This window comes from Cinclus cinclus, chromosome 1 (genome assembly GCF_963662255.1).
Source record: "Cinclus cinclus chromosome 1, bCinCin1.1, whole genome shotgun sequence".
Taxonomy (NCBI): domain Eukaryota; kingdom Metazoa; phylum Chordata; class Aves; order Passeriformes; family Cinclidae; genus Cinclus; species Cinclus cinclus.
Window position 1 is genome coordinate 131396993 of NC_085046.1, and position 16558 is coordinate 131413550.

A 16558-nucleotide genomic window follows, 5' to 3' on the forward strand; every position below is an offset into this window, starting at 1 on the left:
CCTTCATGACAGAGCCTCAATAAACGCTCCATTCCAGCTTTTCCATTCTCTTCCAGCTTTCCCCTACTGACAAAAAAAGACCCCTCAACACCCATCATCAACATCCCCCAGTTCAGGTATCAGCTCTCAGATCGACACAGTGGGTGTCATCACCTGGCACCATCTTATCCTGCTGCCGTGAGGTGCCTTCGGCAGATAGACATTCAACAATGTCCAACTCAGCTGGCCCCAACCGTAGTAAGGTTAAAAAAAAAAAAAAGGGTCAAAAAGTAAGTCCCCAAACCCAAGAAAAAACAATCTTCCAAACTGTCCTGCGAAGGGCGACACCTCCCTGGGCGTTATTCGACGGCAGCCGCAGGCCAACGAAGTCGGGATTTCGGGCACGGAGCAGCCCGACAGGTGAGGCGGGCGGACCGCGGCCAGGAGCCGCCTCAGCCTCACGGGGCACCCGTGGCCCTGCGCCGCTCCTCGCCTCCTCGGCGCGGCCGGGCCCCTCGGTCGGCGGCGGGGTCAGGGAGGACTTGTTGGACGATGGAACTGCCCGCCGCCTGAGCGCCGGCTCCTTTCTTCTTTCTTTTATTTTTTTTTTTCTTTTTCCCCTTTTCCTCCCTTCCTGCCGGCAGCGGCCCCGCGGTGCCTCCCGGCGCGGGCGCGCGCTGCGTTCGTTACCTGGCGCTCGGCGGCGGCTCCTTCCTCACCTGTGCGCGCCTCTGCCAATGGCAGCGCACCTGGCGGCCGCGCCGCCCAATCAGCGCGCGGCTCGTCCCTCTCCCCGCTCCTTTAGTGAAAGAATCCAGCGCTGCTCGGGAAAGTTACCTGTGCGCGCCCGGCCCGGCCGCTTTCCTGTGCCGAGCCCCGCCGGCGCCCTAGCCCCGCCGCTCCCCACATGCCAGGGGGAGGGGGCTCTACCTGTCCTGCCTCGGCGGCTGGCTGTGGAGCCGGGAGAGGGGGGGAAGGAAAGCAGAATTACCAGTAGCTCTGGTTCTGCCGTCCCGGGCGTTCACACGCACACCTTCACCTGCACAGACCTGAAAGTCCAGTTCCGCCAGGCAGACGGAGGCACCGGGAAAAGGGGAGAGAGTTCATTGGATCAAACATGTCACAAGAGACGGACAAGTAAGTGATCGCAGGCACGCCGCTGCGCGGGGCGGCCCGCCGGGCTGGCCGTGCTCCCCTCGGCTGGTGGCGGACGCGGACCCGCCGGGACGGCTCGTCTCCCTCGTCTCCCTCTTCTCCCTCTTCTCCCTCCTACAGCGACGCCGGACCTGGCGCACAGACACTCCGCAACGCCCGAGGACGAGGCTGCGGCTGACGGTCCCGCACCTCGCTCTCTGCCTGGCCGTGGGGCTGCGCGATTGTTTATTTAATTCTCCTTTTAGTTTAGTTTTTTTAATTTATTTGTGTTGTTTTGGTTTTTTTTCCTCACCTCGAGGGTCGCTTTTCGTGACAGAGAGCTCCTCGCCCTAGAAGAGCAGAGCGGCCTCCGCTCGCCGAAGGCCTCGGACGTAAAGTGCTTCTTGGCTTTTGTGTTGACGCAACAAAGAGCTTTTATTCCCAGAGGGCCGGGGACGGCCATCTTCCTCCCCTCGGCTGGGGCAGGGGGCCCGGGGGGCGGGAGGAAGGCCCCGCCTCGGGCCCAGGTGCTCCCCGGCCGCTCCATGCGGCGCCTTCTGCCTCGCCGTCCTGACCTTGTTTTCCCGGCGGGACACCCGGGCGGGCCCGCGGCTGCCCGGAGACCGGCGGAGTTAAAAAGTAACTTTCCCAGCAGCGGGGCCGAAGGAGAAGGATGAAGAAGAGAGGGAAGCCTCCCGCTCCTGCCGGGCCCGGGCCCTCCGCAGCCCCTCTCCTGCTCCGGCCTAGCGGTAGCGAGGCCGGGACGGAGCGGCGGTGCAGGGACACTCCCGCTGTCTCCCGGGGCCGCGGGCCCTGATGCTGGGCTCCTCCCGGGTCGCGCAGGACCGGAGGGGCCAGCAGTGGTCTCGGTGTTCCCGGGACGGGAAGCACCGCCGGGAGCCGTCGGTGGGCGCGGAGGCCGCGGCGTGCGCCGCTCCTGCCGCCCCGGCTCTGCCAGCGGCTGGTGCCGAGCGGGCCAGGCCGGGGGTGGGTTATTCACCCCCGGTAAATAACTTGCACAGGCCATGCCGCGCTCTCGCCATGTCGGCGGGTGACTCGGCGTGGCGCCCAGAGCCGCCGTGAGGCAGCCAGGCGGGAAGGCCATTTTCCCTGCTCGGGTGATTAGCGCTTCTGCAGGAGGCGGCTGGTGAGAGTTACGGGGTAAGGAAGATGGAGGGAGGGAGGTGGCTGTTTTGTTTGAAGGTAGAAGTGCCCCAAACACGGCTGTGATCTCGGCTACGTTTGGTGCTGCTCAGGTGCCAGCCCTGGTTAGGCTCCCCAGAGCCTTTGTGCCAAAGGACGTGGAGAGGAGGAGTCTGATGTTGGAGGGAGGCTTGGTGACAACCTGCCTGTCAAAGAGTGAAAGAAGGAGATTGCCCGACGAAAGAAAACAGCAGGGGTGGGTCCCCGGATAGAGAAGAGACAGGACGGTTCGGAGGGGAAAGATTAAATAAAAATAATAGACCTGGCCTTTTCAAATATTAGCTGACAGCTACGAAAGTAGCTACTGGTATGAAATTAAAGTGATTCGGGCAGGAGTTGAGAGTGGCGTTTAGGAGTTCATTTAAGTTGGGATGGGAGCTAATGTCTTAGGTGGCCATATTATACAGCCATTAGTAAATGATTAAAGTGCGAGGAAGGGAATAAGGACAGAGCCCTGAGGGGTGCGGGTGAGTGGAGGAGCAGCTGAAAGAGAGGGGAACCAAATTATCTGAGGAAGAGCTGATAAGTGGTGATAGAGGGCATCCCAAAGCAACGGGCAGTTCCAGAGCGGCGTGAAGGTGAAAGGGGCCCGTGAGTTATTTCCTGGCTAAGCCTAGTTGCCAGTAGTTTGAGCAGCCAGAAACTAGGCTGCGGCAGACCAAGGGCAGTTAATGGGAGTGGAATATAGAAGGGGGGGGGGGGGGCGGGTCAGAAGAGCAACTTCGCACCGTAGTCTGCTTTGAATCAGAAAAACAGCGGAGAGGAAACACAGCTCCTGTAAGAAACTAGGGCAAAAGTGGTTTCCCTCTAGGTCTGGGATGCTACTGAGATACTGGACTATCCTTCCTTTCCAACAGCAACAATATGGCAACGTGTAAACTACTGAGATTGGAGATCAATGCTCTTCCATCCCCTGCTCTGTGTAGTGCTGCTGCTGTTAGCACTGTGAGGAACTTAAGAGCAGTGCAGAGCATGCAGCCTCAAGTAACAGCACTTGCTCCGTTGCAGGTATGCCTGTGATCTGTTTCTGGTTAAGGTGTTTAGAAAATTCACAGGTGATAGGTAGGAGTTTGAAAAGGAAATGGAGAGTAAAGAAATCCCCTGTGCTCTCTATAGGCAAGTGTAACATGAGAAGACAAATACATTTGTTTCCAGAAGAGATGACCAGATGGAATGAGATAATAGACTGGTGTGAGGAGTTTGCATGGGAAGGTTTTCTGGCTTTTTGTTTTTAAGTTCTAATTATGTCCAATTAGAACCTGATCTAGAGAGTACATTATTTTCCATATGGCCTTTCTTTTGCTTAAAACCAGATCTTCCCTACAGGCAAGACTGGAGAGTAGAGCTCATTATTTTGAAGTCAGTTAATTTGTCAGAGTCACTGGATGTGAGGCTTGTGCTACTAAGATGCTGGTGTAGAGGACTAAGCAGGTGAGGGGTTATAGAAAGTGTGGAAAAATACATTCTGTGAGACTGGCTGGCATTTCTGGAGAGGTGGTAGACACTTCTGCACTACTACATGGAGCTGCCTGCAGTGTCTCTCTCTCTGGAGGGAGCAGTAGGGACAGGTTTTTGTAGTGCTTTAAGGCAGGAAGGCGAACAGTTAGGTGAAAATGCTAAAGACCCAGGTGTTTGATTCTCATGTTAACTGAGGAGCTTGGAAGGGGAGATTATCCTTAAGATAGTACACCTATCTCCCTGTCTTTCCCTTTAGTCTTTCTGCCTAAGCTGGGTTTTGTCTGCTTGTTTCCACAACCTCTGAGGTCAGGAGAGATAAGGCATGATTGCACATGCATTTTTCAGAGGTAATACCGATTTAAGCAGGCTGTGGCCACTTGTTCCTACCTCTGTTCCATCCTCAGCTGTGTCAGTAGAGCTGTTGTGCAGCTAGAGAACTGGCTCAGAGTTGAGGTTATTTTTGACATCCATTTTTCATTGGTCTGGGTTCATATTCAGCAGGGGTGCAAGCAAATGGCAGGTGTTAAGAAAATAACTGTTCAAACTGTAATCTCTGCAGAAGGAAATGTGTGTCCCTCCCACTCTATTTTCTAGGTCTGTGCTGCAGCTTCCATTATTATCCAATTTCCAGATCCTTTGAGGGCAGCCTGGGGATTGATGAAGGCTGAGGGACATAGGGTGTGGGAAGGAGGAAGCACCCCTTGTGCAGGGTTAAAAGATGATTCTAGGATACACTTCTGCATTTATAGGCCAAAGTTGTTCTTTTGTAGTATATAAAAAAGTGGCCACTGCAACACTTCAGAGTCATGGCTCTGGTGCATTAGTGGAATGAATCAGTGAGCTCACTACTTGTGAGATTTAACTGGGTTTTGGAAATTGACAGCACCTCTGGGAATGAGGAGCAGCAATTGTGCAACCATTTGGGATCTGCCTTGTGTAAGTTGTGTCCCTGCTGCTCCTGGAGATGTGTGAAGGCCCAGGTGGGCTGGGACAGCAGTTGCAGGAAGGGCAGGCTGGTGGCAGGCCCCAGCACGCTGGCTGCTGTGGCTTTCTCCGTGGGTTGCCCTGGCTCTCTGCGGGCTGGCCAGCTGCCTGCCTGCCCCCCATCAGGCTCCCAACAGCCCAGGGTGTGCAGAGCTACTCAGGGCACCAGGTAGCCAGGACTAGGGCATGCTCAGACTGCCCACAAAAAGGAGGGCTTGGGGCAGCCTGGGTCTGCAACAGAGCATGTGCTTGTAGGTAAATAACCGAGTGGAGAGCAAGCCCGTAGGTGGGAATGGGTTTAGACCTGTTCCCATGTCAGTGGAGGCATGTTCACATGCTGCTTGCTGCTTGGTAGTATCTGTGGCAGAAATTGATCTTGGGCTCTTCACAGGGTAGTTTTGATTTACTGTTTTCTCCTTAGTGTGTAAATTTACTGCCTTCGTAATATTTAACTCAAGATCTACTGCTATAATGCAAAGAGGATTTGTCATTTGCAATATGATTCTGTGTATTGTTCTTAATTTTTTTTCTTTGAGGGTCAAGCATGTTTCCCATCAGCAGATCATAAGTAGCAGTTAGGTGACAAATCACTTAATATTTTTTCCCCCACAGCCAATTGTCTGAATATGGTATCCAGTGAGATTTATTTTCCAAAGTGTTGCTCATCCGAGAATGAATGGAGAAACAGGAATTAGATGCGTTTAGCTCGTGTTTTCTTTTAATGCCAGACATGCTGTCACAGATGGTTCCCTAGAAAACCATTTCTGTGCAGGGAAGGTGAAAAATCGGTGTGCAGATCCTCATAGAGCTTGCAACCATAAGCTTAACTAAGAGGAGTAAGCCTATCAAATGGTTAGGTCTTGCTGTTTGCACTACTGTCTCTCTGGTGCTGGAGTCTGAGACCTGACTGAAGAGGAGGGAGGGGATTTTCCCAGGTCACTCTAACTTGATTGTAATGATCACGTAACCTCTTCCTTGTGGAAGGGTCAGCAGGGACATCATCATCCCTGTTTTGGCTGGGATATATGAAGGGGAAATGATACCGCATCAGTTGATGTTTGTTGCCAAACATTTTCACAGATATTAATCCGGTGCACTGGTTATCTTAAATATTTATTTTTATTAGGAAACAGACAAACTTTTTTTTGTACATATATAAAAATAGCACTTTCAAATGCTGATCTAGGAATTAATCCTGGGATTAATCTTCATTAGTTTTTTGATCAGTGATTTGCACATTGCTAACTAGTTAAAAGAAGTAATTATTTCAGACATCTTGCAAGATACAGGGATAATGTTCTGTTCTTCTACAGTGCTGACATCATAAAAAAGGCAGTGGTTGCTTATGGAGTATTTAACCAAGGAAACTGTGAAGTCAAATATTGCAATATATCTATAACTTGAGAGTCTCAAACATCAAAGATTACATATATATTTTTATATATTTATCTATTTATAGTTATATAGTTTTATATATAGATTTGTTAAATTTTCTGATTTGGGGAGGAAATGGTATATTCCATAATAATGTATTTAAGTAGTTCTATGAAGTATATTTTTGGGTTTGTATGCTTTTAAAAAATATTTGTGGGAAATCTTGACTCCAGGGTTTGCTTGTTGGATTCAATAGTTTTCCTTCTGGCTGCGTAAAAGATTTAATATCCTGAAAAAGCAGCAGTCAGTACTATCAGTGCAGTAACTATTCAATTTCCATTAACTCTGTGGAAGCAGTGAATGAATAAGGACCACAGGGCCAAGGGTCAGGTTAAATTGCAGGAGGTCTGGGCAGCCTTGTCATGACCTGTTTTTAATTTTACAGCCGACTTCTTGCTGCTTCAAGTCAGCTAAAATAACCTTGGGTGCTATGCACACTTGAAGTATTCTTCTTAGGAAAACAGCATGGCCTGCCATGAAGCTGCTAAATAATTGCTAATTCTGATCAACTCTGTCAGCTCCTGCAGAAATGCTGTGAACTTCAGGTTTTCCTCATTTTTTACATGTCAATGATTTTTTTACAAATGTGCTGAAACCTGTCCTTTTTTTCAGACTCTTTGTCTTGATTAAAAAAGAAAAAATTAAAAGCAACAGGCTTAGTATACGAGTAACAAAAGATTGTCTGGTAGAAATAATATTTTATGACAAGTAGAAAAAAAAAGAGATCTCTGAAATCATAGATATAAAAGCTCTGTCCCAGGATAAGTAATTGCCTACTTGAACTAGTCCTCAGTAGGCATTTATTGTATATATTTAATCCTGTGTCAGATTTTTTTCATACTTCCGCTTTGACATAGTTAAAAATAATTTTTTGCCAATGTTAATGGATCACCTATTTGTTCTAATCTCTTGATCACTGCTGCATGCTCAAGTTATTTTGGTTCGGAGTAAAAACAAATAAAACTTCTACTAGGCATCTAATTGTTAAACTAATTTGTTTAGCTGTTCATTGTTGCTATTCTTCATATATTCCTTCCTCTCAGAGTGTTTAGTGATGGTAAAATAATTTCTTTTAATCATTTCACATGTGTAATCTTGTTCAGGTTTGTCTCATGCTCAAAAAGTATAATTGTCCCAAAATTGCAAGAGTCCCAAACTTGCATTCATTAATAGGCAAAATGACTCAGCCTCTTTAATGGGAACTTTTTCCTTGGTATGGACTTCTGGGCCAGAGGGCATCTTACCTTTTTGTTTCCTGGTGGTCTAAATGCTTTGACTTTTTTTCTCCCCCTTCACTCTCAATTAATTTGTATATTTATATAGTCACTGGATTGGGTTAGATACATTTTGGAGATCTGTTGCGCTTTTGGGAATGGTGTGGTTGCCGGCTATGAAAAGCAAAATGCTGAGACACATGGGCCATAATTTTCCTGTTCTTTAAATTTTTGTGCTCCCTCGTAGTTTTAATGGAACCCTATTATCTAATTGAAACAGCAATATTACAGACTATTTAATTTTACCTTTGGCGATAGTTCCTGATGAGTCTGGGTTTTTTTTTTTTAACTAATTAAATCAAAACTTGCAATGAGCTACACAAGTTGTGGGTTTTTTTTCGTGGCATTTTGTTTGGTTGGTTTTTGTTTTGTTTTTAACTTGATGTCAAGTAGGCAAAGTAGTATTCTGAAGGTGGTAAACTTAGGCCAGAATGAACTTTAGAATCTTTGAAACAAATGGTTTTGAGCACTAGGACTAGCTTTGATTTATACCTTTGTGTAATGAGCACAGGCAGAAATTTATGATCTGGAATCTGAGGTTTAACTTATGCAGCTTCTGTGGGATCTGTCCTGCATTTTAAATGGTCATTATACTTCATTTTATGCCTGTAAATTCATATGTATGTGCATTAGTTTTAAGACAAATTGCGTGAACATCTGTTCTAGATCTGTTTTGTAGTTGTCTTATAGCTGAACTAAGATTTGTGTAAGTGTAAAATAAACTTAGAGTGTTTGAGAGCTACCGAAATGTTTGTAAATTATCATATTCTGCCCTCCTTAGTCATGTCAAAACTGAAGTGGGAACTTCTGCTCTCTTTTCTGCTTCTTGGATGTGTCTAAAACATCTTCCTGTACCTTTTGTAACACAAAATGCAACATGGTTCTGCAAGTTCACAATCTTCTTGACTTTGCACTGGAGGAAACGCCATAATGCACTGTGATGTGTGTGTGTGTGTGTGCAAACAGAAGTGGTCCCTTTGGCTAAAATCTTGTTTTAGAATTTGTTTCTCCCAGTGCTTGCAGATTGGAGACAGTTGGCCTGGTCACCTTATCATGCAACTAACAAGGAGCTTATGATAAATATCCTGTAGCCTTGGTGTGCTGGGCTGGGAGCAAGGGTGGCTTGAGTCTGTCTTGCCTTTTCCAGTTATTTGACTAGTGCTAAAAGTTCTGGATGCTTTATAAGAGCTGTATGGACCAAAGCCATGTATTCCTTTTCTTGAAGGAACAGTTTGCAGGTGATGTGTGAAGAAGTGCCTGGTGCTCTTATTGCACCTGTGTAAAAATAGGGCAGGCTCAGGCCTGGGCTGAAACCGAGGAACTGGAACCTCTCCCATTCTCCTGCCTGACACACATCACTTGTATGTTCCCATCTGACACCTAGCCCCTGCAGGGAGGGGAAAGTCTTCTTGCATTGTCAGGGGCTGAAGAAGTCTGCATATTCATGGATCAGCTTATTATTATTTTTTTTTTAATAACAAATGCAATGTCAAACAAAAAACAAAACACACCACAGTTAAAAATGGTAATGCCTGGGCTAAGTGTCTACCTTGGCAGTTTAAACAATCTGCTTTGGATTTCAGAGTTGAATTTCCTGGGCAAAACAAACCATGTGGGGCAGGTAGGAAGACGCTTTCTTTCCCACTAGTGCCAGCTGGATGAGGATGAGCATAAGATAGAGCAGGATGCAGATGTACTTGATGCAGCATGGCTGTATCAGTCTGCTCTATGTTCAACGGCAGATATAGCTGAGAAGTTGAGGGCTGCTTGAACTTCATTGAAGAGAAAGCTCTTGAGCATCAGAATTGGTTTTGTGAGACTGACAGGCAGACACCTTGTTTCTGAATAAAAAGGAAGCTCTGATCACCAAGTCTTTTACCACTGTTCATGAGTGTGTTAATGGCCAATTCTGACTCATTGTAAACTAATTCGAAAATTGCATCAAGTTGGGTGAGAATTTGCCTGTAGTAGGATTTTATAGCCTCAAGGGCTGGCTGTTGTGTGTTCATTATCTATAATCCGACGAAGAGCTTGAAAGGCTGGCCCTTTCCATGTAGCTGATTTACTGATGTTAAGTACAATGTATCTCTCCAATTTATGTTGATGTACTGCAGTAACTGAAATGAAACAAAGTTTTGGATATCTTTAGGCACACTTGTATACGTTTTATAAAATCCCATAATTTTATTGTAAAAGAAGTTCAACCCCCCCCCCCCCCCCCCGTAACTGCTGTTAATCTGAAAATTTATGTATGCTTTATGAAAACACACAAATCATTTTGTATGATATGAACAGGAAAATCTCTACTAAGCAGTGGGGTGAAAAAAGATTTTGCAAAATAAAGGCAGTCTGGAGTTTAGTCTTGACATAAATGCTCCAGTGTCAGAGCAATCTAGCTTCCAGCTAGACCATTGCCCAGAAAATGCCTTTCATTCTCGCACACTTAGTACTGTGTGACATAAAACAATGGAAACATTTTGCATTCATGAGGAGCTCAAGTGGTAACGTGAAAGGAAACATTTACTTTTTAGACACAAAGTATGCTGAATTCTTCAGCTCTTTCTCCATGATAAAATCAGGGCGTGCTTTCAGCTTGTACAAGTTCGTCCCTCGCAGCTGTGTTCTGGTTAGCACACACCCTGACTTCCAGATAGAGGGGTGGTGGGCTGAGTCTCTGCCCTGCTGAGACATGGGCCCAGCAGGACCTGCTCTTGTTCTCTACTCTTTAGCAGATTTTAGGTGTGACTGGGGCTACAGCGGGTATTTACTGATGTTGCTGGTCAGGTTGAGTGGGAGTCTGGTAATCTTGGCCTTTCTTCCTTAAGTGTATAGTTCTTTGTAGTAGTCGTCACTGATGGATTTTCAGCCTTCTGATAAAATTCACAGATCTGTGGATCTGCTAATTTCAGGCTCCAGATTAGGCTTTTCTTTCAGTTGGGATGGTCTGAGCAGCTCTACAGTGGGATTGCTGTCACTCTAGGTGTCACCCTTTGTCTTCCACGTGGTCCAGATACCATCAAAATTACTCTTCTCCCAAACAGCTGCAAGCTGTCATGAGTTATACAGCTGTGGCTGCCCTGGCATGGAAGTGACTGACAAGACCAGGGGAGTTTATCTATGTAGAGTCTCACTTAGGAATGTTTTCTTAGCCTATATTAAAATACAATGTGTTTACCTCGTCTGATTATGGAGGACTTTGCTACATTTAGCTGAAATCGTCCAAGGAGGTTCAGTAGATGTGCAAAAAGGAAAGGGAATATGTGTGCATGCACAGATCTCATTTCTTCAGAGAAACTCCCTCTCATCTAAATGGCCTTATTTAATAGAGAAGTTTTGTTTAAGTGAGCCCAATTGTTTTGGCTGACTGCTTTGGCTATAATCTTTGAAATTATTGACTATGTTAAATCATGATAATTAGCTCTGACCATTAACCTCCCACAGAGCTGATTACAGGGATAGGGGAGATGAGGAAGTTTTTTATTTTTCTTAGTGCTATTGTTTCAGTCTGTTTGCGGAGTAAACACAATGAGTGTGTCAGTTGATTATGCTGCAGACCATCTCTCAAGGCAGAGGAGACAGCTACTTTATTTTCAAATGTGAAAACCTGAGTTTTTAGAAAAAACCTGCTCTGGAGAGATGTTGGGTGGGCTCTTTATCTATGTGCCTGTGGCTTTCCATCCATCCCAACTGTTTATTTGCTGAGTTGCTGTTTCTAGAGCATTCATCCCCTTTGCTTTGGCTTATCCCCAACACAATCAGATATACACTTCTGAGAGACTGCACTCTGGTCATTGCTTTAAGATCATCTTGGCTAAATTAAAGGAGCAGAGATTAATTCCTCCCCTCCAGCATTGTTACAGACAAGCACAGCCCAAGCCATAGAAGGTGTGTTTTTTAAGGGATCTTGCTGTCTGACTGTAGTGCTCATAAATTAGTTATGACTGTCTCAGGGCAGTGAGTGCTTTGAGTAACAAAAGGCAGTTATTGATTTTAGGGGAAGACTGCTACAGGAAGAAGAGCGAGCAGGATTTCGTGCATTGCAATGGGCAGCCACCCATGCAGTGAAACAGCCTGGATTTAGCTGAAGGGGAGCTTTGTTGAGGAAAGGAGAATCCTTGCTTGGAATAATTGCCTCTGAGCCAGGAAGAATTGACTAGTCCAGAGTGGAAACAAGCCCTCAGCCACCTCTGGCACAAACCAGGAGGGCTGTTGCAAATCTGATTTGAGTTGCTAACAATAAGGTATTGAAAAGGCAAGCAGACCTATAAGTTCTCTCTGTATTTCCTTAGGCTCCTAATTAATGCTCAGCTTCACTTGCTGAAGCAAACCCTTAACCACACAAATGTATATGTGAAAACAAGAGGGACAAAAATCTTCAGCAAAGGCCAGGCAGAAGGGTCCTCAGCAACAAAAAAAAAAAAGTTTCCAAAAATCCAGTTACTTTATATGAAAGGAAAATAGCACTGATACTATAGTTGGCTATATTTTCTGATTTGAAGCTATGAAATGCTCTCTTCCCTCACAGAGGTCATAAAATTGTGCTCTGTGTACCACGTGGATTATTTTGTTTCTCATTAAATAAAGAAACTTGTAAACAGCGCTTTGTACCATAGAGATTATCATCTCCACCATCCCCCTCCTCTTCCTTAAACACCGGAGCACCCACTTTGCAGGTTGGACTTGCAGCACAGTGGAGTTCTGGCCATGCCCCAGCCTGCTGCTGGTCACTGCAGCTTGGGGGCCAGGCAAGGCATGCTCCCAGCATCTGAGAGCATTCACTGTATGGATTCAGTTGTGCTTTTATCAAATCCTATTTCTGAAAACAAATAAAAGTCTTGTTTGCGCAGTTTAAATGCCACTCTGTGCAACAGCAGCAGTTGGTTGGGTTAGAAGTGTGGAGCTGGCAGTGGTGCAAGTAGGGCAGAGCAGAAAGAGAAGACTGGCTACTAAACTGGCTTTTATGTGGAAGATACCAGTTACGTTGGTAACTGTTGTTCTTCCATCTGAGTAGATTTCAGATTTGTAATCTGTGGTGTGTTAAAAGTTTCATTATCATACTTGTAACTTGAGCTACAATTCTTCACAGTGATCTTGTAACACCCATAAAGCAGCACACCCCTTACTCCATTATTTTCCATGTATACTATCTAATAGGCCTGCAACCTTTTTTTTTAAAAATGCAGTTCTTTTATCAATAAGTTTATTGAGAAGTTTGGAAAAGCAGGTGCTATTATCTTCATTTGTATTTCCATTATACTGGAAATTTCAGCCATAGCTGTGGTGCAGCAGCTTCTCATGCAGTATACACGAGCACTGGTCAGTTTGTACCACTTTGAGGCTGGAGGAAACAGCTCTGCTGTAAGTGCCACTCGCTAATGGTCTTGTGTGTGTTACCATAGGTTTATAACTAGATGTGGTGAGTGATAAAATGTGAATTGAGACCAAATATGTTTACTTCTGCTCCATCCACTGGACCTACTGCTTATGTCCTGTTAGAGTAAACTTTCCTGAAATTACTGGCAAGTTGCATTCTGAAAGCAGAGAATACCTTAATTTTAAGGTGTACCCACTTAATAAATACTGAACTATACTCTGTTTGGGTGAATACTGGAATACTGTAGAATAGAATGCTACTAGAATACTCTGTTTGGGTGAATACTACATTAGTATTAGGTGTGGTTTTTTTTTCTTGTTTTTCATTCATGTCTCATGTCAGTTAAATGTCGGAATTTTTTTTTCCCCTAATCACATGTATATGTAGCAAAAATACTGGGGCAAAATGTTCTTATATTGTTGCTTCATTTTTTTCTAAATAGTTTTAAACCATTTTTGTTGCTCTGTCTATTAGTAAAACTACATTTGAATTATTATTGCAAGATCTGCACACATTTAAATTTTTGAAGTACTGAAGATAGATAATACAGATAAATATTTGTTACCAGGTGTAATACAGAGATGCTTGCTTGATGTAATCCTATAACTTTGAGCTATTTGATGTTCTTTACCATGCCTTGTGAATAAAGTAATCCCTTCTGGATCACAATTTTATTCTTCCTGTCTATGCAGTAACAAGCGACTTGTGGCCTTAGTGCCAAATGACACTTCATTCAACACCAGACGAGCCTACACCAGTGAAGATGAAGCCTGGAAGTCGTATTTGGAGAATCCCCTAACAGCAGCTACCAAGGCTATGATGAGCATAAATGGTGATGAGGACAGTGCTGCTGCTCTTGGCCTATTGTATGACTATTATAAAGTAGGTAATTCTGTCATTATCCCTCCCTGCTGTGCTAGCAGGGACCACTCTAAGAGGCATCATAAGAGCCAGTTTTCAAAGACAGAAGTCACTGCACCTTGTTTTCTCTCTAATGTTTCCATCATGCACCCATTCAGTTATAGGAAGCCCATCTGAAACAGTTTTGATGTATTTAATTCTGGAGAGAAAAAAACAATATCAGAATTCCCACACTAAATTTCTACTATGTTTTCTTTTTGAGCATAGTGTTCTTCTTCCTTTGCAAGATCATTGGATGATATTTGAAATATTCTTTAAAAAGCGTAAATGGGAAGGCCTTGTCCATCTGTACATTTGTCTGCTTTTCTGGTCCATTCCACACATGTTTTAGTTTGCCCTTTAACTGGAGTATCTCTCATCTGACAATTTCCCATGTTATTTTTGTTTGTATAATGATTGCAGTAGGCTGTATACAAACATACAGCGAGGTCTAGCCCTTGCACTGGAAGTTTGCAGGAGAGAAATGGAGCTGGACACAGAGCCAGAGATCTAAGTCAATTTACAGGAAAAACACTGACACAGTTTCACTTTGTCATGTTCTAAACCCAGGGCTTTATATATGATTTTGGTAACATTTAAAAAAATTATATTTCATAGTGCTTAAGTAAAGCTATGGTTGAGATTTTTGGTGAAATCAGAGGAGAGTCCTACAGAGTGCATCTCTGTATAATGCAAAAATGTCATTCTGAAACCTATGCTGACCCCTTGGTACTCTGCAAACAGAATCAATGTTGCATCCCAAGCACTAGAGTATGAAATAGTTACAGTGAAATGAACAATGAAGTCATCTATGGCTGCCTTGGACAGATGATCTTTGAAAGCCAACACAGCAATGCCAGGTCCTCTTGTAATTCATGAAGAAATAGCAGGAATAGGAATTAAAAAAACTTTGCTTTTAGTACTTATTAATATAAATGCTTTTAATGAATGGAATCCTCTTTGTAATCTCTATGATATTAGTTGAGTGTTCAGGAGAAGGGGTTGAACGGAAGAAGCCATATATCAGTCTTATGGTTAAATATTGTTTCAATTGCTTTGCTGATTATGTTTCAAGAGATGTTCCTTGCTTTTGTGTGTTGTCAGTAGAGGAAACTGTTCCCGGTGAGAAAGAAAAAAGGTCCTTTTCTCTGCTTGATGTAGTTACCACAGTGCCAGAGTCTGTGAAATTAATATGGATTTATAAAATTAAAGGTGTGGATAAGCATCTGGAGTATTGGCTTCTTAGTAATACCTTTATATATAGCAGTTCATTAATCTGATGGTTTTTTGTAATAAAACTAGAAATAGCCCTTTTCCTTCTCAAAACCATGTTCTAAAATACGTCTGCTCCTTGTTCCAGGCAGTTGCAAAACACTTGGGGTTCAGATGGAATAAGGTGGGATTAACATCTAAAAAACATTTCTAGCATTCAATCATAACTCTTTTTGCCTTAAATATGGAAAAAAAATATTACTGTTGTTGATATTCCCAAACACAAACTTAAAAGTTAACTCTGTGCTGTAATATGGAAGTGTGGAGGACTTCCAGTTCACTAGACTCTTATTTATAATCTGGCTCATTTGTTCTGACATGCTGCATAATATTTTTGAATTACTTTTTCCAGTCAATAGGAATTGTTTGAATTTAACTGTTTGGTTTATTTAACTTTTCCTTTTTCTTGTAGTGATATTTACCTATACATAGACCCTTATTCAGAGATAAATATTTAATCTTAAAAGGGGAATTAACATATGTAAACTGTGGCTTTTATCCCATTTCAAAAAATAAGTGAAAGAGGTTTTTTTTAACCAGCAGGATGTTTAACAGGGAAAGGGAGTGTCCCTAAAAGACAGAACAGCTCTGGATAGAACTCTGTGATTCTGCTGCTGTCTTGCAGTTATTGTTGATGTTATTATTGGCTACTGGAGTGCACTGTAATACTGTTTTTCCTCTAAAATCAGATATTTTTCTGATGTTTCCTTAAAATATTTAAAAGTAAAAAGCATGGTTTTAGCCCATTCTTAGGTCTATTCTTGCTCTTTAATCCTGAGTTAATTGCTGTGATGGAGTGGATATATCTTCTTGTGCAAAAGACAGATTAGAAGTTTTAGCTCCCAAATTAATGGTTCAGCAAGAAAAGAAAAATATTGTCATGACAGCAACTTTGCCCTTGGTGATTTCATATCTGTGCTGGTGTCAGGACACCAGTATGTGGGAATACAAATCTTTTTAAGTTGCTTGGTGTCAATTCTGAGTCTGTCAAGGGGCCAGATTTGACTGGGTTTTTACCTCTCATAGCTGTTGATGCAGTCAGCAAAGCAGAAGTCAGTGTTTTTGATGACATACCAGCATATCCTGACCTGTCCCCATACTAGGAAAGGGAAAGAGCCACAAACTTTCCCTAGGTATGAGTCCTGCACTCTCCAGGCTTTTCTCTAACAGGAGGACTTACCTAACTTATGGTTTAATTGAAAAGCCTTTTTTTGTCTGAGCTAAAATGGTCTCAGTTCAGAGCTCATCAAAGCATCTTACCTTCCTTCTCGCCTCGTTTTATTCAGTGAAAAGTGTGTGTGGTTTTTTTGGAATAATATGAGCTTTGATTTTGAGGTGGCTTGGCCTAGCTTGATATTCAAAAGTTAGGACATAAAGAAGAGCGATTTGCTCCTGACTGGTTTGCCCAAGAACTAGAAAAGATAATAATTCCTATATTTTTCTCTTTGGAAATTTTCTTTCTGTTCACAATCAGTCTCCCAAAGAAAACCAGCTCCTGGCATCTGTGAACTAGACAACTCTGATAGAGTTACATTTTTCTAGTTGT

The 16558-nt window shown here is 43.7% G+C and overlaps 1 protein-coding gene across 1 annotated transcript in view; it reads left to right on the forward strand.

The window, feature by feature from the left end:
* Nucleotides 1-2154: 2154 nt before the first annotated feature.
* The window catches only part of GRHL2 (grainyhead like transcription factor 2), a 59651-nt gene continuing 45247 nt past the window's right edge, over nucleotides 2155-16558 (forward strand). The window contains exons 1-2 of the mRNA XM_062514886.1: nucleotides 2155-2164; nucleotides 13490-13722. Coding sequence (XP_062370870.1) covers nucleotides 2155-2164; nucleotides 13490-13722 — 243 coding nt within the window. The remainder of the gene's footprint in view (nucleotides 2165-13489; nucleotides 13723-16558) is intronic.